The sequence below is a fragment of the Phalacrocorax carbo genome, chromosome 1 (genome assembly GCF_963921805.1).
Source record: "Phalacrocorax carbo chromosome 1, bPhaCar2.1, whole genome shotgun sequence".
Taxonomy (NCBI): Eukaryota; Metazoa; Chordata; class Aves; order Suliformes; family Phalacrocoracidae; genus Phalacrocorax; species Phalacrocorax carbo.
This window is the reverse complement of record NC_087513.1, coordinates 85,893,931-85,915,056: the sequence shown is the minus strand read 5'-3', so window position 1 is coordinate 85,915,056 and position 21,126 is coordinate 85,893,931. Positions and strand designations below refer to the sequence as shown.

The following is a 21,126-nucleotide window of genomic DNA, read 5'->3' as shown; positions in this document are numbered from 1 at the left end:
GAAGCTGATCATTTCAGTGTGTTCTTGACAAGGAATCTTCTATCCAGGGAGCGCTACTGGGGGTTCCCCGTGGCTCTTTCAAGGCACATTTCTCTCCCATGTCTTCATTTCCTCCCCTGGCCCCAATAATACATCTGGGCTATTAGGAGAGTACTTCAGCTGGTAAAGCAAGGGTGGTTAGCTGGGGAGATGCCTAATTGGAGCATCCCACCTCTAAGACACATCCCATGTATTTAGATACCTGGCATGTCCATAAAACCACCAGATTTGGACAGCACTGCTATGCCCTTAGTCCTGCTCCAGTGCTCCCACTGGTGGCGTTCCCCTGCACATGCTCTGTGCAATCCTCTTTACGTTGGGTAGAAGCCAGGAAATATCTGCTACAATTTTTCCCTCGGGAGGGTATCTGTGCCTTTTTTGCTTAAGGGCAGAATACATGTAGGACCACAGAATACATGTAGGATCACAGAATGCCAAAACTAGCACCTGTTTGCTGCCTGCTTGTCTCAGCTAGGTCATAAGAGGCCTAGACAATAAATCCAGACAATATCAGAGCGAAGTAAGGAAACTGTAGATCTTCAGCACGGTCAAAGATGCCAACATCCTCTCATGGAGGGATACTCCTGCTTTGAATACAGTGTGTTGCAGGAGGCCAGTGGAAAGAAGCCTGCTTTACAGCCTCAGAAACCATGAGATCATCCTCCAATGTACAGACCCTCTCATCCACTGAGAAGGAGAAGATGAGTTGGCTACTTTTTCCTCAAACCTGAAGCAAGGAGGACAGAGAAATATGCCTCTTGGGCTTCCTACAGCTACACCACCAACGCTGCAGTACACCAGGGCCACAGTGTACTCATCTCTGGACACAGCTGCTCATCTGCAAACACTGAGCTGCTTTCCCACGGCACTCTACCTTCAACCCTTAGTTTGACTACCCATTGCAGCCTTTTGGGGACACTCTGCCACTAGCTGTAGGGCATGGGCTTCACAGAACCAGGCCTGTGCTATCCAATGGCTTACCACTTTTTCAGACAAATCATGCCACTACTGCAGCTCTGGCTGATACGGAGAAGATGACTTATACCAAAAGGCAGCTCAGGACTCTAAGAGTGGGTCTTCCCCCTGGTATGAGATGGTGAGCATCATCATCATCTTGGTAGTCTGTTTCTGTGTCTTCTAAATCAAGGACCAAAGCCAAGTGTAGTACCCCCGAAGGGATGTAGTTCTGCAGCACTAGCCACTCAGGAAGGGGAAAGAACAAAGACAGTGTCCTCCCAATATCACACCTTATCATCTGCCTTACACTAGCATCCTCACCTCCCACAGGCTTGTGTCTCAGCGATATAGTAGTGTTGTACAAAGTCACCACCCAACTTAGGCATTGCACCTATAGCGTGATTACAAAAGAAAAAACAGTGAATTGTTAGTGCTGGTAATTACTAACTGCCACCCTAGAATAGGATGGAATACTACCCCTTATGATTATTATGAGTGTGGACCACATCAAGTGGGTATGATTTGTATCCATGGTTCTGGCACAACTGGATGCTTTCTGAAGGCAAGAGGCTGTCATTGATTTATGATATCTGGCAAACAGTCAGAAGCAATCCATTCAGCATACCACCTCACAGGCTTACGTGACAATTATGTGGATGGCTGGCATGCCAGTGGAAGAGTCTGACTAACCACCTGAAGGCAATAGCTGTCTACCATCAAACCAGAATGTAGGCTCAGAAAATGAAAGTTGGTACCAGCTTTTGGTGCAGGGCCTGAAATGAGTTGATTAGTTGTTGATCACGGTTGTTCAGTCTGGAAATTATCAGCCTGGACATGGTGATGTGAGCTTGGCGTTGGGGATTAAAAGCAGCTCAGAAGGTGTCTCATTGTATGGAGGAGTACAAAGAGGGCAACAGTTGAACCAGCTTCAGCTACTGTCAGTCAAAGTTCTGCCTTTTGCAACCTTGTGATACAACAAAGATAATGTAGAGGCTCCTTCTAATAGATGAATGATGGGTTGTGGAGGTCTGCATAGAGCAGATAAATGACATGCTGGATGGCATGGCTGTGATTGCTCGTTGGGTTTGATTGTGTGCCACCCAGTGATACTCTTGCACTATGGATATTGACAGGGCACTGCAGCCTGGGACGTCTTCAGAGACAACCTTGAAGAGCCAGAGGTCAATATTATAGGTACAGCTGCAGCTCCCTGACCCCTTGCTTATCACAAGTTCTGAAGTAATGCTTTTCTCATGGCACTCATCTTTGCAGTTCCCTGAAAAGCTCTTTGGAAAATACTACTTTATAGGTGAGCTGCTGGAGGAAAAAATTACATTTTCTTAGCTTGCAGAGGGCCTGCATTTTCAAAACCTGCCTACCTCTTGGTTCTCTGTGATGTCAGTAGCTACACCGCATTTCTGTGTACCCTCCCCTTCGACCTTTTGTTGGGGGGCAACAACAAGTGTCCTTCAGAAATAACTGCCCGTGTGCTCGTGCATGTCCCATCAGGTGTCTTCATTAAAGGACATCCGTCTTTGGCACTGGTCTGGCTTTTTAGGGGACCTCAGCTCCTTTGGTTCTGTCCCTTGGTCTCTGATAGTCGAGAAGAACTGTAAGCCAGGGGAGCTATGATGGGCATGGGCAGACGCTGCCAGGAATGCCAGGAGTGCTGGGGCTAGAAGGGGTGGCCATGGTTTCTTACATCAGGAGAGCCTGAGCCTTCCTCACCCTTGAGACCTTCTCAGGACCGCAGTGAACATGGGGCTAGTTCCCGTGCCCCAGCCCTCGGATTTCACAACATTAAATAAAAATCCTTGACTGTGAAGAACAAGTTGTGTTTTCTCCCCATCCTGCTCGAGGATCCCTGGATCCTGAGAAAAATGTGGCATCCCCAGGGGCTGGTGTCAGTGGCTGCAGAAGACAGGGCAGCCCCTGCCACCCCTTGCCCACTCGGGCATCAACTCCTGCGTCCCAGGGGGAGCCGGGGGCAGCGCGGGCTCCGGCGTTGGTGGGGGCCGCAGGAAGGGCGCGGGAGCTGTGGGGGTCCGGGCCGGGCCTGGGGCAGCCCCCACCCCGCTCCTCCCTGACCAGCTCTTATTCTGAAAGAAGCCTCCGTGCAGCCGGCGGCCCATCGCCCTCCCCGCCCCGGCCCACCCTGGCCGCCTCCTCTCCCCGCCTCCCCCTCCCTCCAGGCCTGGCCCCGCCATGAACCCCGGCCGCGGGAGGTCCGGTCACGTCCCGTCCCACCCGTCCCGGCCGCTGCTGGACGAGAGGTGAGGCAGAAGAAAACACGCTGCTACGGAGGGGGGTTCGGATCTCTCGGGTCTTGTTTCTTTTTCAATCCGAGGCAGTTTGCACTCTGGAGCGAGGATCCCATCTGGGCATCCGTCTGGGGGAGCACTCACTTCACTTTCTGGAAAACCTGGATACAGACCTCGTCTTCAGCAGTCATGCGCTGGGGAAAGGGGGGCCGAAAGAGGAGTTTAGGCTGGATCCCCTACTTCTCTCCCTCCCCGTATGCCACCACTGCAACCCTGCCTGCCTTCCCGGTGCTGGCTGGAGTTGTGCAGGCCATATGCTGCTGCATGCCCTTCCCGACCCTCCCAAAGCCCCAGCGGGTCAGGCTGCAGGGGAGGGAAGAGCCATTGCCTTCATTGAGCTGCATTAACTTTTAAACCCTGGAGGTAGAAGTTTGTGTGAAGTGGTGGCTGCCACCCAGGAGCTTGGGCTGAAGTCTGAGAGGAGCTGGAAGAAGGCTGCACAGCTGGCTCAGAGACTGCAGTACCCACACTCTGTGTGTGTGTGTGTCCCCACTGCAATTGGGATTTAGCAAGCTGTGCTGGACCCTTTCTCACCAGATGCAGCTTGTCTCCCTCCAGCCAGTGCCTCCAGCCTCGGTTCCTCTTCTCTCCTAGCTGCTCACACACCAGCTGATCTCCCTCCCAGGAGACAGTTGTCTGAAAAAAAGGAGGAGAGGGGAAGACGTGGTCCCAAGACAAGCAGTTCCTGGCAATACAGGTTTCCAGCGATGATGCTGACTGTTCCTCTCAGACACATTTTCAAATGGAGTCTCTGATTTAGTGTCTCTTTCGTGGCTCCTTGGGACTGACGCTCTTTGTGGGAGGTGAATGACCCCCTGGCTTCCGAGTGCAACAGAGTACTGCCAAGCAGGCTGATGTTCTGTCTTTTCAGGGCTTTGCTCCAGAGGATAATACCCTCTGGGTCCCAAAGTACTGCGCTTCTGGCTCTTTGGTGCTCAACCCCTTTGCTGTGAGTGATTTACTCATAGAACCGCTTATTCCTGGACCTGCAGGGGCATGCCAGCTCTGGGCTGGGCTCTTACCTGGCTTGTGAATCAAAAGCTGAGCAAGTCCCTGAACTTATGGCACACCCCAGTCCATTGGCAAACTGCACTACTTGGGCTTCTCACCTGGCACTTGCGTCCATCCACGGGTCCCAGGTCTTCCTCAAACTGCACTCCCAGGTCAAAATCCATCACATAGTCCCGCAGGGAGGTGATCGTGCGGATGACCATGTGATCTCCTGTATGGATGATCTCTTTATCGGGCTTCAGGAGGCAAACCAGTTTCCGCAGGACCACATTGATATCTGGAGGATGAGAGGGAGAGGGGATCTGTGGACGACCTGGGCCCTTCCTCTGGCAGCATCCTCGCAGGGCTCCTCCAGTCCTTTAGCCAGGGAGCCCAGCCATGATACCTCCTCCCCGCTCCCACAAAAGTGATGGTCGCAGACAGAAGGACCAGAGGGTTCCCAAACCCCTTCCTCCCCTTCCCGACTTCTGACATTGTTGGAGACAGAAGCGAGCAAAGCAGGAGGAAAGAGCAGGATGAGGAGGGTGGCGTTACCTAAAGCGCGCAGGTAATTGTCCATGTTCTCCTGGGAGACGAAGCGGTAATAGCCGGTGAGGTTGGGAGGCATCCCGGAACAGACGGACGGGGCCGACGGCGAGGAGGGGAGAGGGCGAGGAGCGGGGGAGGCAGCGAGCTGGGATGGAGCTCACTGGCCGGGCGGGCCGGTGCCTCCCCCGCGGCGCTGCGCGGCCTGCGGGGCAGCCGGGCTCCCGGGCCCCTCGCTGCAGTAAGAGTCCCTGCGCCGGGGGGCCCGGAAAGGGCCGGGACTTCCAGCATCCCCGCCTCGGCTGGGGGGGAACGTGAGAGCGGCAGGTCACCGCCTCGCCCTCCGCCCTCCTCGGGGGCTGCTTGCGTTAAACTCCTGGCTGCCAACCAGCGGCAAGGCCCCCCCGCCCCCCTCTTCTCACACCGTAATGCCGGTGGCCGCGAGATTCCCCGGAGCAGTGCCCCAGCCCACGCTCCCTCCGCTCCGGCCATCCCGTCGAGGAGACGCGGCGGCAGGCTGGCAGCTCCGCCCTGCCGAGCCCGGGGCGGGTGGGCGGCGGGCTCCGGCTGCAGTCTGCAGCCTCCCGCCCATGCACCCACCCCCAACCCTCATGATCTTCACACCCTCCCCACCCTGATCCTCCCGCGTCCCTCCGCAGCCGCGAGGATGCTTCCTGGGGCGAAGCGCCGGTTTATAAGCCTCCCTCCCGCCCCGTGCAGGCGCCCCCAGCCCTCGCCCCTCTCCGCGCCCTGCCCGGGTTGCAGCGAGCAGCAGGAACACAGCGGGTCCCCCCGCAGCACCTGGCGTGGCGGCCCCTCGCATTGGCTGCCGACCCCCACCGGCCCCCGCCGCGCCCGTGACGTCATGCTGCAGTGGCGGGGCGGGGCCGGGCGTGGAGCGGAGCGGAGCGGGGCTCGCCGAGGTGCCGCGCCGTCCCTGCGCGCCGCCGCCGCCGCCGCGGGAGCGAGGGCGTGGGCAGGGCAGGGCAGGGCCGCGCCCGCCGCTGTCCAGCAGCCCCGGGCGGGCTGGGACCCGCCGTCGCCGCCGCCATGGGCGACCCTCGGCCCCGCGCCGCCGCCGTCCTCCTCCCTCTCCTCTGCCTCTGCGCCGTGCTGCCCGGCGGCGCCTCCAACAAAGGTGAGCGGCGGAGCGCCCCGGGCACGGTCCCGGGTGGCGGCGGCGCCGGCGGCGGCGGCGGGGCGCTCCGCTGGGACCCTCCGGCTGCCCCCCGCGGCGGGGCTGAGGGGCACGCCGGCCGCCGCTCGTCCGTCTATCCGTCTGTCCGTCCGCCCCCCCCCCCCCCCCCCCCGCGCGGTGGCGGTGCGGCTCCGCGCTGCCCGTCGCCTTCGTCTGGCACGTTTTTGTCGGGGGATCTTCGCGGTCCCCGCGGCTCCGGCTTTCTTTGCCCCTTCGGGCGCCCTCATCCCATCCCCTCTCGCTACTTTCTCCATCTGCCTCCTACCACCGCTTTTTTTTTTTTTCCTCCATTCTTTCCTCTCCTAGCATTCCCCTCGCGTTTTCCCCTTTTCCACCCACTTGTCTTGCTTTTGTTTCAATTCTTGCTCTGTGGATTTAGCTTTCCTTCCCTTCCTTAGTGTGCTGAGGGAAAATGTGTTGCTTCTCCACAGACCCCTGTGGTCTCCTAAACACATCCCCTATCTCCATCTTCTGATTCTAGTTCATCCATCTACAATCTGTCAGTAGGAATTACTGTACAGTTACGTGTTAACTATCAAGGTTGCTAATATAAGACAGTATTTTACGTGCTAAATACATGAAAAAACCCTAACGCTACAGCTGTGACGTTCTGAATGCAGATGTTCTTTGAACATGTAGAACGATGGAGAAAGATGTAGGTTTCTAGATCTGTGGCTGTAGACACAGGCATGAGAAATTCATTCCGGGGAGTCAGTGCACCAATAATCTGACAGGGTGGGAGAATCTGAAAACATGTGAGGGACTCAAGGGTCATCAGGGAAGATGACACCTTAGGGTGCTTCTGTGCTTTGGAAGAGGTACGGCTACAGGGTGGGTGCAACGCAGAGCTCTGTGTATGCTGACATTGGCAGGGGCATTTATTTGTACTGCTCTGGTGCCAAGGGGCCCAGTGACGAGGCAAGGCCCCTTACGCTCTGGATTTTCTCTCTCCTTTGTGAATTTACACTCTGAGACATCTCTCCACCTTCTGCAAATTATTTTAGATTTACACGAGCTTTCTTGGAGCTGGCAGCAGTCTGTATCCTAAAAATATTCCCAAAATGTTTTTATAATCTCCAGCAACATATTTACCGAGGAATTGGATTGGTGATTCCCAAGTTGCAGGTAGATGCAGCAAAGGCTTTATCTCTCTACCACCAGCTTGTTACCCCAGCAACAGGGCATATTTGGCAATTGTAGCTATGGAGTCCCACCTTGGTGGTGTGGCGCATGGACTAGAGCCATCATGGAGTGGAATCTGGTGGGGGCAATGGAGGGGTGGGGTGAAATGTGGGCACTTGCACACAGCAAGGATTCCACTTGCATACTGAGCAGGCTGGATGTTGCTCCGGATTTCCTATGCAATGCTTTATAACCTTAATCAATACGGTCAGGGTGAAATGCCAACCCACACTCTTCGCTACTACACCAGGCTGGGTCTGCCCGCTCTGCCCTGCTGGTGCCTCCCCACTCTGACCTGTCGCACTGTCTGCTGGCCTGCTACCTGGCTCCGGCAGCACCCCCTGGCCCCGATTTGCAAAAGTGCTTGGTTGTAAGGGATGCTGTCCCTTTTGAGTCAACACATTGCTCAATGCCAGTGTGGTTTCAGAGGATACTGTGCTGCAGAGGATGAATTCACATATTGGAAGTGGTGTCCTTGAGGGAAAGGCTCTTTATCCTACCCCCCACCAGCTCTGAGCCATGCTGTGCTCAAAGTATTGCTGGGCTGTAATAAATCTTGGTCTCCAGGGGGTGGGAGACTGGGGGATTATCTGGAAATGGGGGTTGTAACTAGGCCACGTAATATAATCTCTGAGGCCCATTTGGCAGGGAGTGGGCATGGGGGAGGGCAGTTTAATTTGTAATGATTTTTCTTCTCTCTCCCCTACTCTTCCCTCCCTTTCCCTCCCCTCCAACCCTTTATTTCTCCATTTCCCTGCCCTGGAGCCTGTGTAATAAAGATTAATTTGCTATTTCTGGGCCTGTGACATTTTTCAGAGCCTCCTGCTGGCTGCTGCCTCCATGCCAAGCCTGGCTGGGCTCCAGCCAACGGGATTAACAAGGAGGGGCCAAGAGAATATGGTGCTCACCATGGAGTGGGGAAGGAAGGAGCAAAGGACTCTCAGAGTAGGTTATTATGCGCGTAGGATGACTGACTGAAAGAGTACGTGCGTGTAGGTCCCAGGCCTTAGTCCAGAGGCTGCGAGGCAGAAGTGATAATGGCTGCATGCAAGACTCATCCCCTGGGGTCACCCCAAGGGAAGATGTATCCTGGATCCTTTAATTATGGTTTCAGTGAGCTAAAGGACTTAGCATTTGGAATCTATCTCCAGAATAAGGCTACCTCTGCCTCCAGCTTTCATGGGCACCCAGATGCCTCTCCTCATATTTCTAATAAGAGAGTAATGAGGAGGCCAGAAGGAACACCTTGTTTCTGATGAGGTTTCCCAAGAGCCATGCAGAGTAGAATGACAGAAAGATAACTTCTTCCTCCCAGCCTATTTTTAGACTTCTTTATTTCCAGAGAAGAAGGTGGGGAGGGGTGGTTGTTACCTGCCACTGGATGATATTCTGCTCTTTTCCTACTGAATCTGTCATTGGTGGCTAATACATTCCTGTGGTCCATCCCTTACCCCAAATCCACCTCAGCAAACAAGCACAAACCCTGGATTGAAGCTGAGTATCAGGGCATCATCATGGAGAATGACAACACAGTCCTGCTCAACCCACCGCTGTTTGCACTGGACAAAGATGCTCCACTGCGCTATGCAGGTAGGTGGGTAACAGCTCTGGGAAGGCTGGGAGGCAGGGAGAGACTTACGAAGAGGCAGAGACAGGGTGACATTCATCCCGGTGCTGGATTCTAGCTCTTTTCAGGAAACAATCTCCTCCAAACCTTGCTCCCCAGGCACTTTGCACACAGCTTGATTTAGGATGCCGTGAGCTGTTTCCCTTAGGGAGAGGAATTGAGGGTGGAGCCAGCTACTTTTTGACGCAGTTCTGCTATTTCCAAAGATCACATGCATAGCTCTGTGTCTTTGAGCACTGGAGAAAGCTGGTAGGGCACACTTCACTGGCAGTGCTACATCCCCTCACAGTAAGCACAAATCCCTGAAACTGCAGATGAGACTTTGCGAGGGTTGTATTCCTGGTGTTTGCTTTGGTCATGCCTGGAGCTTCCTCATGCATCCTCCCACCGCTTTGGGAGAGGAAAGGTGGTCCCTGTGATCTGAACTTTAGGATTTAGGTGATCCTGTCTGCAGTGCTCTGTGGTGCTGTGCACATCCTGCATGGTGGGTGGATGAGTTATCATGGAACTTCATGCTCTGGCTGTCTACCTGCAATATATGTCCTGTTTTGCCTCCCTGAGGGATGCAGAGGAGAAATAAGGTTCTTCCTCAGTACTGTGGCTGTGTAGCACTAATGAATCTAGCTTGAGCCTTGTAACCTCTAACCTTGATGCTTGTCAAGACTCCTTGCCATGGGAGTAGTCTCCGGTAGAGGGCAATCTACACCATTAATGGCTGTAAGAGATGGCAGGAGGAACTCCTAAGGGGACCAAAAATTGCTCAAAATGAGAGGTGGTAATGAGGGAGAAAGGAGTAAGTTAGAAAGGAAGAAAATATGGGAGAGGGAAGCAAGGGGGCATAATGCACTCTCCTCATTCCTTTTTTTCTCCCATTCCTTTCTTCCTTTGTGGGTACCAGGTGAAATCTGTGGCTTCAGGATCCATGGGGCAGGGGTACCTTTTGAAGCTGTGATCCTGGACAAAGCTACAGGTGAAGGTCTGATCCGGGCCAAGGAACCAGTGGACTGTGAAGCACATAAGGAGCACACATTCACCATCCAGGCTTATGACTGTGGAGAGGGACCTGATGGAGCAAATACCAAGAAATCACACAAGTAAGTTCATGCAGTTGTTGCTGCATGTTACAAAATGCAATCTGTCACAGAAACACAAATGAGAATTTCTGTGGGAATGCTTTGTTTAGCCAGAAGTATTTTTCTCTAGCCTTGATACTATAACTCAACATGTTAGTAAGTCCCAAAGAGAAATGTTCACTGACTGAGTCACAGGAGTGAATACACTAGAAATGAGGGCTGCATGACAGCTGTGTCTAAGGGTGGTTGCTGCGTATAGGCAGGAGGTCCAGATTACATTGTCATTCCTTTTTCTCTGGTGTGTGCCATCATTGCTGCATTGAAACCGAGCTCTCTCTCCTTGTTCTTGCTTTTGATGTCTGGAAATCAGACTGGTGCACTTTAGGGGAGTGACTTACGCTGAAATTTAGGTAGTGTATAGCTCCTAATCAGCTGATCAGTTCTTACTGATGTCTCTCTGCATCAGGGCCACAGTGCATGTTCGAGTAAACGATGTGAATGAGTTTGCTCCTGTTTTTGTGGAAAAGTTGTATCGTGTGGCAGTGACTGAGGGAAAGCTGTATGACCGCATCTTGCGTGTGGAGGCCATTGACGGAGACTGCTCGCCACAGTACAGCCAGATCTGCTACTATGAGATCCTGACTCCCAATATTCCCTTTCTGATTGACAATGACGGTAAGAATCCGCATCTACCATGAGCATGTCACTCCCCCTTTCCTGCTTTGCTCCCTCTCTGCCAGTCCCATTTGCTGGCAGAGCTGTGCTATGTGAATTTTCTAGCATTGCTAATCTATCTCTCCTGCTGCAGAGACGCAGCAGCCATTTTATGGGATGCTATAGCTTGTTATAGAGTGGCACTAGGGAGGGGGGGCTTTGGTTGATTTTTTTGACCCTTTTTGGTTGCTTTTGTAGTTGATCAAAAATAAGAGTGATTTCTAGAAGGAACATCTTTGAGGAGACTGTCTTTCCTCTCCCTTGATCTCTGTGTTTTGCTAACCAGGGAACATTGAGAACACAGAGAAGCTGCAGTACAGTGGAGATCGTCTCTACAAATTCACAGTGACAGCCTATGACTGTGGAAAGAAGCGGGCTTCTGATGATGCTGAAGTGGAAATCCAGGTGAAACCCACCTGCAAGCCCAGCTGGCAGGGTATGAAACCTCCAAACACAGTTATGTCTTCCCTTTACTTTTGCTGAACTACTACTCAGTCCTACTCGTTGCAAATGTTTGTATATACATGTATAAATTTTTATGCCCATATATATGGTTCAATTCTGGCACTAACCCAGCAGTCCCATCTAAGGGGATGCAGCAGACATTTAAGTCTGTTGCAGAGCCACTGAAAGGCAATTCTAACATTGGAAAATCATTCCTTGGATTACTGTGAACTACAATGTCTTTCATAAGGCTCATAGACTGTATTCAATTTAGATTGTTTTGGGGGCTTCTTATCCTGAGGATATTTGGCTTTTCCAGAGCTGTTGTGTGCCTACGGGCTCACCTTAGTCAATAGAATTAAGGAGAAATCAACACAGCTAAATATCTGCTCTGCCTGGTAACAGAGGCTGACAATCCAAAGAATGATGCTACGCTGGTACTAGCTGTAGAAGATGAGAATTTGGACTCTGTGCTTCTAGGAACTCTTCCCTTGCACTGATGCCAGCTGCATAAAGTTGTCTTTCCAGTGTGGAAGGGGCCAACAATCTCTTGTTCCTGGGCTAGTTCATAAATGACACTTGTGTGTGTGCCAAATGTTCCGGCCTTGGGTCCTTGGCAGGACCTAACCCCTCTCTTTCACTCTTCTTCATTAGGCTGGAACAAGAGGATTGAGTACACCCCAGGTGCAGGCAGCCTCGCACTCTTCCCCAGCATTCATCTGGAGACCTGCGATGAGCCCCTGTGGAACATCCAGGCCACGGTGGAGCTGCAGACAAACCATGTGGCCAAGGGCTGTGACCGGGATAACTACTCTGAGAAGTCACTACGCAAACTCTGTGGTGAATCGATTCTTTCCTGGGCTGAGGGCAGCTGTGGTGTAGCACCCTGCCCCTTCCCCTTGAGGGGTTCACAGTGGTAGCTCTGTGCCTCACACAGCAGAGATGCTGGGGGACACATTCCCAACATCTGCTGTGGTCAGCGGGGCTGGGAGGACACCTAGCTTCCGTTCCCTGCCCATATTGACAAGGGGCTCCCCACGCTTTCCTCGCTGGGAAGCCAGAGGTTTCTGTGCCTTGCCTCAGTACACAGTCTATGCGACTTCCCTCAGCACAGATGGAAAAGTCACCATCCTTCTCCAGATAGAATAAGGCCTATAGGCAACTCCTCCTCTCCCTGTGCTCTGGGACATTACAACAAGCCCTTTAGCACCCTTGTCTGTTCCCCCGTTGTCAGGCTTCTTATTCTCCCATGCTGACATTCCTGACTCCTTCCTTTCTTGGTAGGTGCTGCCTCAGGAGAGATTGACCTGCTGCCAGTGCCTAGCCCCACAGCGAACTGGACTGCACGGCTCTCGGTGCACTACAGCCAGGACAGCAGCCTCATCTACTGGTTCAATGGCAGCCAGGCTGCCCAGGTGCCTGTGGTGAATGGTCCGAATGCCCATGAGGGGCTGAGTGACCACTTCACCCTGTCCGTATGGATGAAGCATGCTGTGGTGCCTGGCAAAGGCAGGCGGGAAGAGGAGACAGTGATCTGCAGCACAGTGCAGAGCGGTGAGACACTTTTTTTGGGGTGGTGACACTTCTGCCCACTGCCTCTAACTTGTTAGAAGGGAATGTCCCTGCATGGGGAAATCTGTTGTGTTCCACAGCGGCACCTGGCCAGGGGTTTCTCCTTAGTAGCTCAGCTTCTTCAGGTGTCACTTTTTCTAAAAGCAGTCAAGCCTGCTGTGAGCATGTGGTGCTGAGTGCCAGTAGTGCAGGCTAGCATGTGCTTCTGGGCTCTGGCTAGTGAGACTGCTCTGAGGTGTGATACGTAATGCCCTGTGTTTGTCCCTGGCAGAGGATGGCTACTCGCATTACTCTCTGGCTGTGCACGGCTGCAGGATTGCTTTCCTCTACTGGCCGTTGCTGGAAAGTGCAAGGCCTGTGAAATTCCTCTGGAAGCTTGAGCAGGTGAGGAAGCGTTTGCCTCTTCCCCATGTCCCTTCTCTTTCTGCCCTTTGCTGATCCCTTCCTCTGCTGTCTGCCATAGGTCTGTGATGACGAATGGCACCATTATGCCCTCAACTTGGAGTTCCCCACTGTCACGCTCTACGTGGATGGCGTCTCTTATGACCCTGCCCTCATCCATGACAACGGCCTCATTCACCCCCCACGGCAGGAACCCTTGCTCATGATTGGAGCCTGCTGGACCGGTGAGTGCCCACTCCCTGAACCATGATCTTCCCATATGGGAAACAAAGGACTGGAGGGAGAGCCAGAAGAGGTGAAAGAAACACCACCCAATACTAAATGATGCAGACCACACTGCAGCCATCTTGCCTCCTTGACACCAAAGTCAATGTGGCTCCTTCCTTCCTTACGGACCAAGCCAGCAGGCCATGGTAATAATAGCTCAGGGACAAGTGTCATAGGCAGCTTCATGGACAACAGCAGTAGAATGGATAACCAGCTTTCAGGGAGAGGAGAGGTGAAACTTTTTACCTTATTCAGATGTTGACATTTTTATCAAAACTTTTCACCAAAGAGCAGGCTGTACTATTTATGCTGCTGGTTGTATTGATGGGTATTTCTGTGTCTTGAGGGCCTATATGAAGAAGTCATAAATCATTCTGTAAAGGAATTGGGTTGGTGGACAAAGATCAGGTTAGGAATACAGTTAAGCCACTACCAGCTTAAAACCCATTCTGTGGAGATGTAAGGCTGCATTTCCCAGGTCTTTCAGTTCTCCTGCAAGTCTGAAGCAGGACAGAACAAAAGGAATTTGCCTGCTGCTTGGCTTCACTCACTCCAGCGGAAATTTCTAGCAAAATAAAATCTTTACTGTAGTACTGCTTATCCCAGGTCAGGGATCTTCCCACAGCTCTGTGCTCTCAATTGGCCTTTTGCAACCAACAAATATTAATCAGCTTGGGACATGCTCCTGGAACCATATGAGTTTCAAATGGATGTTGAGAACATGGCTTGTTGCAAATATGGCTGGGACCATGTTCCATAAATGGGAATCAAAATAGATATCATTGGGAAAGGAGGAAAAAATCTCTATACTTTCTCTCTTGTATCTGTTACTTATCCTATGGTCTCACCATCCGCTTCATAAGAGGGATTCTGCCCTCCTTGTGATGTGCTGTCTCTAGGGTTGAAGGGTGCACTGCTTGGCACGAGACTCCAGAGCTGTTTTTTTGGATTGGCCAATACAGGCACTTGTATTATAACAGTTATACAGACCCTGTGACTACCCTCTTCCAATCCCTTATTGCTTGTCTGAATGATCTCCTTTTGCAGAGGAGAAAAACAAAGAGAAAATCAAAGGAAATGAGAACTCCACTGATACTGCACAAGGTAGGGAAAAGAAAGAAGATGGTTCTCTTCCCTTCTTCACCATGCATGACTATCACTTCTTGCATGGTGCCTTCCTCATACAGCTCCCCCAGTCCTGTCCTGCCACCTCCCACCATCTTGGGAGGAAACCCCTTATTTGGCAGATTCGTCCTTGATATCTGTGGAGCATGAAAAGGCTGATGAGGGACTACAGCCTGCTTTGAGAGATGGAGTATGCTTTTCATGTGGAGAAAGAGTCCTCATGCCTGATCATTAAAGTTGGTCTCTGAAGAACATAGTAGCCATTAGAGACATCAGGAGATGTCACCTCATCCCTAACTATCTATGGAATGTATAGTTTCTTTTAAAAGCCCTCACAGGAAGCAGAGTGAGAAGGGGACAAGAAATTGTTTCTATCTGGCATTCACTGGTTTGGCAGAAACTTCTCTATGCTACCCAATGTTCACTGCACTAGTATTTCTGTTGGTCTGTTTTTCTCACTTTCCCCATCTGGAATTCAAAAAATTGTCATCTCTTTACTTCAGCATCCCCTGTCTTGTTGTTGTCTTTGCATTTCCATGTCCTGTGCACCCCTCTGTCTCTCTCTACCTCCCTTAACACCTGTATGTCCCTCACACTGTTGCTTTTGTTGTCTTTGCTTTTCCATGCCCCGTGCACCCCTCTCTGTCTCTCTCTACCTCCCTTAACATCTGTATGTCCCTCACACCGTTGCTTTTGTTGTCTTTGCTCTCTTCCTCGCCATGTCTCTCACACCCTCCACCTCCCATGTTTCCCTCAGGAGATCCTCTGTCAATACACCACTACTTCCATGGTTACTTGGCTGGCTTCACTGTGCGCCCTGGTAGCTTGGAGAGCCGGGAGGTTATTGAATGTCTGTATGCCTGCCGTGAGGGGCTTGATTACAGTGACTTCGACAGTCTGGGCAAAGGGATGAAGGTATGCCCATCTGCCTAGCTTGCATGGGTCTCCTCCACTCTCCTCCCCAGCCTTGCCTCCCAGGACTTTGCCTGCTTTCCCGCTTCAGACAACTCCCTACCTTTCTCCTTTGTGTCTCTCTTAGCCTGGACTCTTGGCATTTGCCAGGGAACCCCGAGTATGTTCTTCTCTTCCACCTGTAGGTTCATGTGAACCCCTCTCAGTCCCTGCTTACCTTGGAGGGTGATGATGTGGAAACCTTCAACCGTGCAATCCAGCATGTGGCTTACATGAATTCCCTGCGCTTTGCTACCCCTGGAGTCCGGCCACTCAGGCTCACCACTACTGTCAAGTGAGTGGACAAAGCAGCACCTCCAGCTAAGTTCAGTGAGAGGATTACCTCTCTTTTGACTAAAATCACACTCCCTCACCTTATATTTTAATTCTAATTGATGGTCTCAAAATGGGTAGGAGTCTTCCTGAAAATAAATATTAAAGTATCCAGTATCCAAATGGATACTGTAATACTGGGGTCTGTGCAGGCAGCAGAACTTCTGCCTTCACTGATGGTGTTCTAGGCATGCTGGCTGGTTTTAATTTTCTCTGTGGTGTGTGGATGTGACAACATCACCAGGGATGTCATTCCTACTGCACCTCTCTGTCTTGCACAGCAGGCAAGGGGAGCTTTAGAAAGACTACCAGAAAAAGGGTATTCCTTTCACTGGCAGTAATGGGCAGGAGGTGTTCTTTTACAATGTCGCTGGTGGAAGTTTGGGCCAACTGGTGCTTTCTACTTCTCCCCTTGAGGTGTTTCAGTGAAGAGTCATGTGTCTCCATTCCTGATGTGGAAGGTTATGTTGTGGTGCTACAGCCTGATGCCCCCCAAATCCTGTTGAGTGGCAATGCCCACTTTGCTCATCCTGCATCAGACTTTGAGGGTCCTGATGGGGTGCCCCTGTTCCCCAACCTCCAGATCACCTGCTCTATTTCTCACCAAGTGGAAGCCAAGAAGGATGAGAATTGGCATGGTACTGGTGAGTAGAGTACATGGCAAGGTATATGAGACAAACTGGAGCAAGTGTTGCTATCCTGCAGAGGAAGTAGAGCCCCTCATTACACTGGAAATAGGAGAGAGTTTACAAATACAGAAGCCAGGCACATTGTCTGTCAATATGTAGGCTAATCGGTTCTTATCCCTTTCTGCTCCTCCCTGTACATTTTCTATCCACCCAGTTTCTTTGGCTCACTCTCTCCTCTTTCTTTCCCAGGCTGCTCATTCCTAATCCCTTTCACATTTTACCTACATTTCCCTTTATTGAATCCAGCACTGGACGGATATCCTGCCTGTCACCCTCTCCATTCCTGCACTTACTCCTGCTTCCTTTTCTCCTGCTTTCTTATTTCTTGCCCTCTCCCATCTCTGCCTGCATCACTTACTCCTGTGAATTCCCCAGTTTCCTCACACTGTAATACATCTTGTCCCTCAATTTCTCTCCATCATCCTCACATTACTTCTCTGCACTCTGTGCTCCACATGTCCTTTCACTTAATTAATATTTTTTCTAGTAATAGGATTTTTTGCTCATAGTTTTGTGTTTAGCAGCTTTGTTTTTCCTCATACAATGATGAGTTTCTTGACTTAGAGCAGGCTGGTCTTAGCCCTGCTGAAAGCAGTTAGTCATTGAATGTGGTTGCCATTTTAAAGAAGATGAGATCTCAACCATAATAACCAACAGTCATGAGACAGGGAAGCCTTTCAAAGCACTCAGGGTCTGGGAATGTGTGATAGAGTTGTTCCTAATTTGCACATTGCCAGTGTCAACAGAGTTCTTACAGCCAAGATGTGTTATCGTGAACCAGTCCAATAATAATAGTATGTTGCTCCAAAATAAAGTGACTTTGTTATGTGCATAAATAATGTCATTAGAACCAGGAGGACTCCTCCAACAAGTAATAAGAGTCTGACAGTGATTTTACCCAAGGTCAGTACTAGCCAGAGAAAGAGAAGTCATTACGTATGATGTGAGCACTTTTAAGTAAGTGGATACCACTCTAACTCCTGCCTTCACTGATGGCTGGCTGACTTTCTGGCCCTGTGTTCTTTCCGTTTGCATCTCAGTGACAGACACACGAATGTCAGATGAGATTGTGCACAACCTGGACGGCTGCGAGATCTCACTAGTAGGAGATGACTTGGACCCAGAGAGGGAGTACCTGCTCCTGGATGGGGCACTGCTGCAGCAGCGGGGCCTGGAGCTTGTTAACACCTCTGCCTACCTGACCATCACAGGTATGTCCTCTCCTCTGCCAGAGCCATCTAATTACTCCTTTCTCACTGATGTTAGAGATGTGTTGGTGTACTTTGTGAGACTCTTGAGATGTAACCATTTGTTGAACTCCTGGCTTTTGGAAGTCCCAGGCCATCTCCTTGGGGAGGTGGCTCGTGCTCCAGCACACAGCATGGTGTCTGAGCTCTGACCCAGGCTTCCATCACTCCTCCTGACTTACCCCATCGCCCTTGGGGTTTGTTGTTCTCAGATGCCAAGCGTTTTGCATAACATGACTGGGGGGCAGCACATCCCACACGTTGTGGATTGGTACAACACTATTGCACTGTCCAGAACATAACAGGGCTGTTGCTCTTGATTATTTCTTCCCTTCCACGTGTTTTAGCAATGCAAGCAGGGATTTCATCAGGTCCTTTGCAGCCAGCTCCAGCTCTGCTCCCTTCCCAGAATTAATCAACGCAGCATTGCCTTGGATTCTTCTGTATCTCCTGTTTTGCTACAGTGTTTTGATGCCAGATGACTTTGAAGCAGGCGCTTCCTCACTCCACACCAATTCTCTCTTGTCTCAGGTGTGGAGAGCATTGCAGTTTATGAGGAAATACTACGCCAGGTCTCATACCACATCAACCATGGTGCTGCCCTTTATGAAAGGAAGTTTCACCTGTCCTGCACTGAGATGAATGGCCGCTACTCCAGCAATGAGTTTACTGTTGAGGTACAAGATCAATACATGCACATATAGGTGCTCATGCATGCGTGCAGAGGACATGGTGGACAGGAATGCACACAATATAGAATGTATTGAACACAGGCCTGAGTCTCTCTCACTCTGGTCTTTCTGTAGATGAATGTCCTCCACAACATGAACCAAGCTGCTCATCCTAACCATATTCTGAGTTCCCAGCAGTTCATGCACCGAGGCCATCATTTACCTGCAGAGCTGTCTGGGCACAGCTTGGCAAGCACCCATAACAACCCAAGTATGTAACACTGTCTTTTGGTTTTATTCCTTCAGGTCAGGATGCTGATTTTCTGATATCCTGTTAGAGCCTATAGCAGAAGACTCCTTTTAGGCTGCCCATACCCATGATATCAAGTTCTCATTATACTGTCCTGTCCCACTCTTCATTAGCAAATGGACTGCAGTCTGCATCAAATTGTGTTTTAGAGCAACAATCCTCCTCTTTCTGTGTGTTGTTTTCTTGATGTAGAAGCGGTCTGAAATCTACACCTGAGAAGGTATAAAAAGAACTGTAAGCTGGTACGATTTCATTCGTGCATCTTGCAAAGGCGCTATGCAGGCTTGGGTAATGTAATTTCAGAAAGAAGTTTCAACAGCAGGAGAGAAACAAGAGAATCAAGACTGCCACTGCCCTAAAAAAAGAGATGGGACTAGGTGGCGATCAGCAAGGCAGAAAAATATGGGAGACAGCACCACGCAGACCAGAGGATCCTTGCCCCCAAAACAGAGGAGAGAGAGAGAAGCCTGAAAACTAGACTAGAGATTAGATTTGTTGTTTTGCCCTGGCAGCCCTGTGCCACAGGCATGACTGCAGCCTAATTGGCTCCTACTAGGCTGTGAAAGCTCTGGGACTGTTACAGAGGACCTTGCATTAGTTTTGGCCCCCATCATACGGAACATGGAGAGCATCTTTGGTGCTAGGATTTGCTGCAGCTTCCTGCAGCAGCTGATCCCAAGCTGGTGCAGTCCTGCAGCTGGCACTGAGCCACTGCAGGAACAGCCTACATACATGCTGGGAGAGCACCAAAACCCAGGCTTTGCCACTCCCTTCCCCAGCTCTGCCTGATGGCAGCAGAGAGAAAAATTGACCCTGTGGTACAGAATAATACAGACCAAATCCACAGAGGGCCTGGATAGATTTTGCAGGGAAGGGGGTTATCTGGGGAGTCAAGGCTCAGCCTACAGGTCTAGAACAAAGGGGTGGGAGATGGGCTAAGGGTCTTAGATAAATTTCAAGTTTTCTTCTGTGGAGAAACTGGGCTTTGACCATGGCACTAATTAGAAGGCCATCGTAGCCCTCACCTCTGCCCCATATGCAAGGCAGACTTCTTTTGGCTTCCTTCTCTACAGTGTGCACAGAAATCACACCTCTAAAAATCCTCATGCCCTTAGAGGCTCTCCCCAGCACACATTTTTCCCTCCCAAGGGAAGGATACAAATGGCTGCTGTACAACGTATTCTGGTGACTTGTGTAGATGAAGATGTGCAGTCTACAGGCCTGGCCAACATCAGAGGATGCCTGGAGCTAGGCATCCTGGCAAACTGTGCAGGCCTCAAGCAAAGATACAGCAGCTGAAGGCAGGAACTGCCTGTGCCCAGGGAAGCAGAAAAGAACACGTTGCTGTCTAGACCCAAGCTCTGCCCACAAATCCCAGTTCCTGCAGGTCAGGTTGGAAATGTGTGTTTCAGTGACAACTCTAACAATGCATTCTCATTTTTTTCTCCAAAGTGGTCCCCGGTGCTGCCACTGTCATCATTGTGGTGTGTGTGGGCTTCCTGGCACTCATGGTGATCCTTGGCATCCTGCGCATCCACTCCCTGCACCGGCGGGGAGTGGGGCAAGAGACCCCTGGGGCTGCTGAAGGAGGGCACACAAGCACTGGAGGCAAAGAGAATGACATGTTCTGGGACGACTCAGCCCTCACCATCATAGTCAACCCCATGGAGGTAAGGAGCAGCCACAGTGGCTGGGGCTGGGTGGGCAGCTGGGTTGCCAGACCTTTCCCCTTACCCCATGTCTCACCTCCCCAGTCCTACCAGAACTGCCAGGAGATGGCAGCAGAAAGTGGCCAGGGCAGAGCTAGGGAGGGCCTGGAGGATGAAGATGAGAGCACCGACTCGGAGATACCCGACTCCCCAGACAGCAATGACGTGGATGAGCGACACATCACTGGCAAAAGTGACAGCTCTCACTGCTACTAGGAGCTTTAAAACACCAGTCCAATGGATTCCTCCAAAACATGTCGCTGGAAGGAAGAGGTGTCGTACTTTTAACTTCTTCCTTCCCCCACCGTGTACACATGCTCTCCTCCTTCATTTGTCATTCTGCCTCCCATGTTTCTTCATCTTCTGCCATTCTCATTGTGGACATTCCCCACATTATTGACCCCCCTATCTGGCTCTCTAGAAACATGTGTTAGGGCACCTGCACATGACAGTGGCACAGTTCAAATTATGATGAGGAAGGAGGGGCTTGGAAAGAACAGAAATTCAGAAGGAGGAGCCAGCCACAGGGCTCAGAGTGGGGACTTTTCACAACCCCTGCCCAGATATTATATATATATATTGTATATTTTTTCAATGTTGTCGTTTGAGGTTTATTCTCGTTTCATGCGAAAAAACACCCACACTGCAGCTTGTGTCGCTTTGTAAAATTGTCAATACTCCTAAACTAAATGAATGAAGGCAAGAAGGATGAGGAAACAAAGTGGATTTTAAAATAAATGGATTTCAAATAAAATATTC

General features: G+C 51.0%; 2 protein-coding genes across 3 annotated transcripts; one reads left to right on the top strand and one right to left on the bottom strand.

Annotated features, from left to right (window-relative positions):
• Positions 1 to 3,300: 3,300 nt before the first annotated feature.
• On the bottom strand, positions 3,301 to 5,091 carry RBP5 (retinol binding protein 5). The gene is made up of 4 exons (XM_009514292.2): positions 4,863 to 5,091; positions 4,427 to 4,605; positions 3,852 to 3,953; positions 3,301 to 3,451 (listed from the first exon to the last, which is right to left on the bottom strand). The coding sequence occupies exons 1-4, from the start codon at positions 4,933 to 4,935 to the stop codon at positions 3,398 to 3,400; spliced, it is 408 nt and encodes a 135-aa protein (XP_009512587.1). The 5' UTR covers positions 4,936 to 5,091; the 3' UTR covers positions 3,301 to 3,397.
• Positions 5,092 to 5,727: 636 nt separating this feature from the next.
• CLSTN3 (calsyntenin 3) lies at positions 5,728 to 21,121 on the top strand. Of its 2 annotated transcripts, XM_064464246.1 has the most exons (19): positions 5,728 to 5,991; positions 8,050 to 8,178; positions 8,701 to 8,823; positions 9,759 to 9,954; positions 10,400 to 10,608; positions 10,934 to 11,083; positions 11,746 to 11,931; positions 12,376 to 12,645; positions 12,935 to 13,047; positions 13,127 to 13,289; positions 14,380 to 14,436; positions 15,215 to 15,372; positions 15,555 to 15,703; positions 16,159 to 16,385; positions 17,471 to 17,641; positions 18,209 to 18,354; positions 18,484 to 18,619; positions 20,111 to 20,328; positions 20,413 to 21,121. In XM_064464246.1, exons 1-19 carry the CDS (start codon positions 5,904 to 5,906, stop codon positions 20,581 to 20,583), a joined length of 3,060 nt encoding a protein of 1,019 aa, XP_064320316.1. In that variant the 5' UTR covers positions 5,728 to 5,903; the 3' UTR covers positions 20,584 to 21,121. The 2 variants fall into 2 exon arrangements, with proteins under 2 accessions (XP_064320316.1, XP_064320307.1); XM_064464237.1 differs by lacking the exon at positions 8,050 to 8,178 and having other exon boundaries at positions 5,815 to 5,991.
• Positions 21,122 to 21,126: the final 5 nt, after the last annotated feature.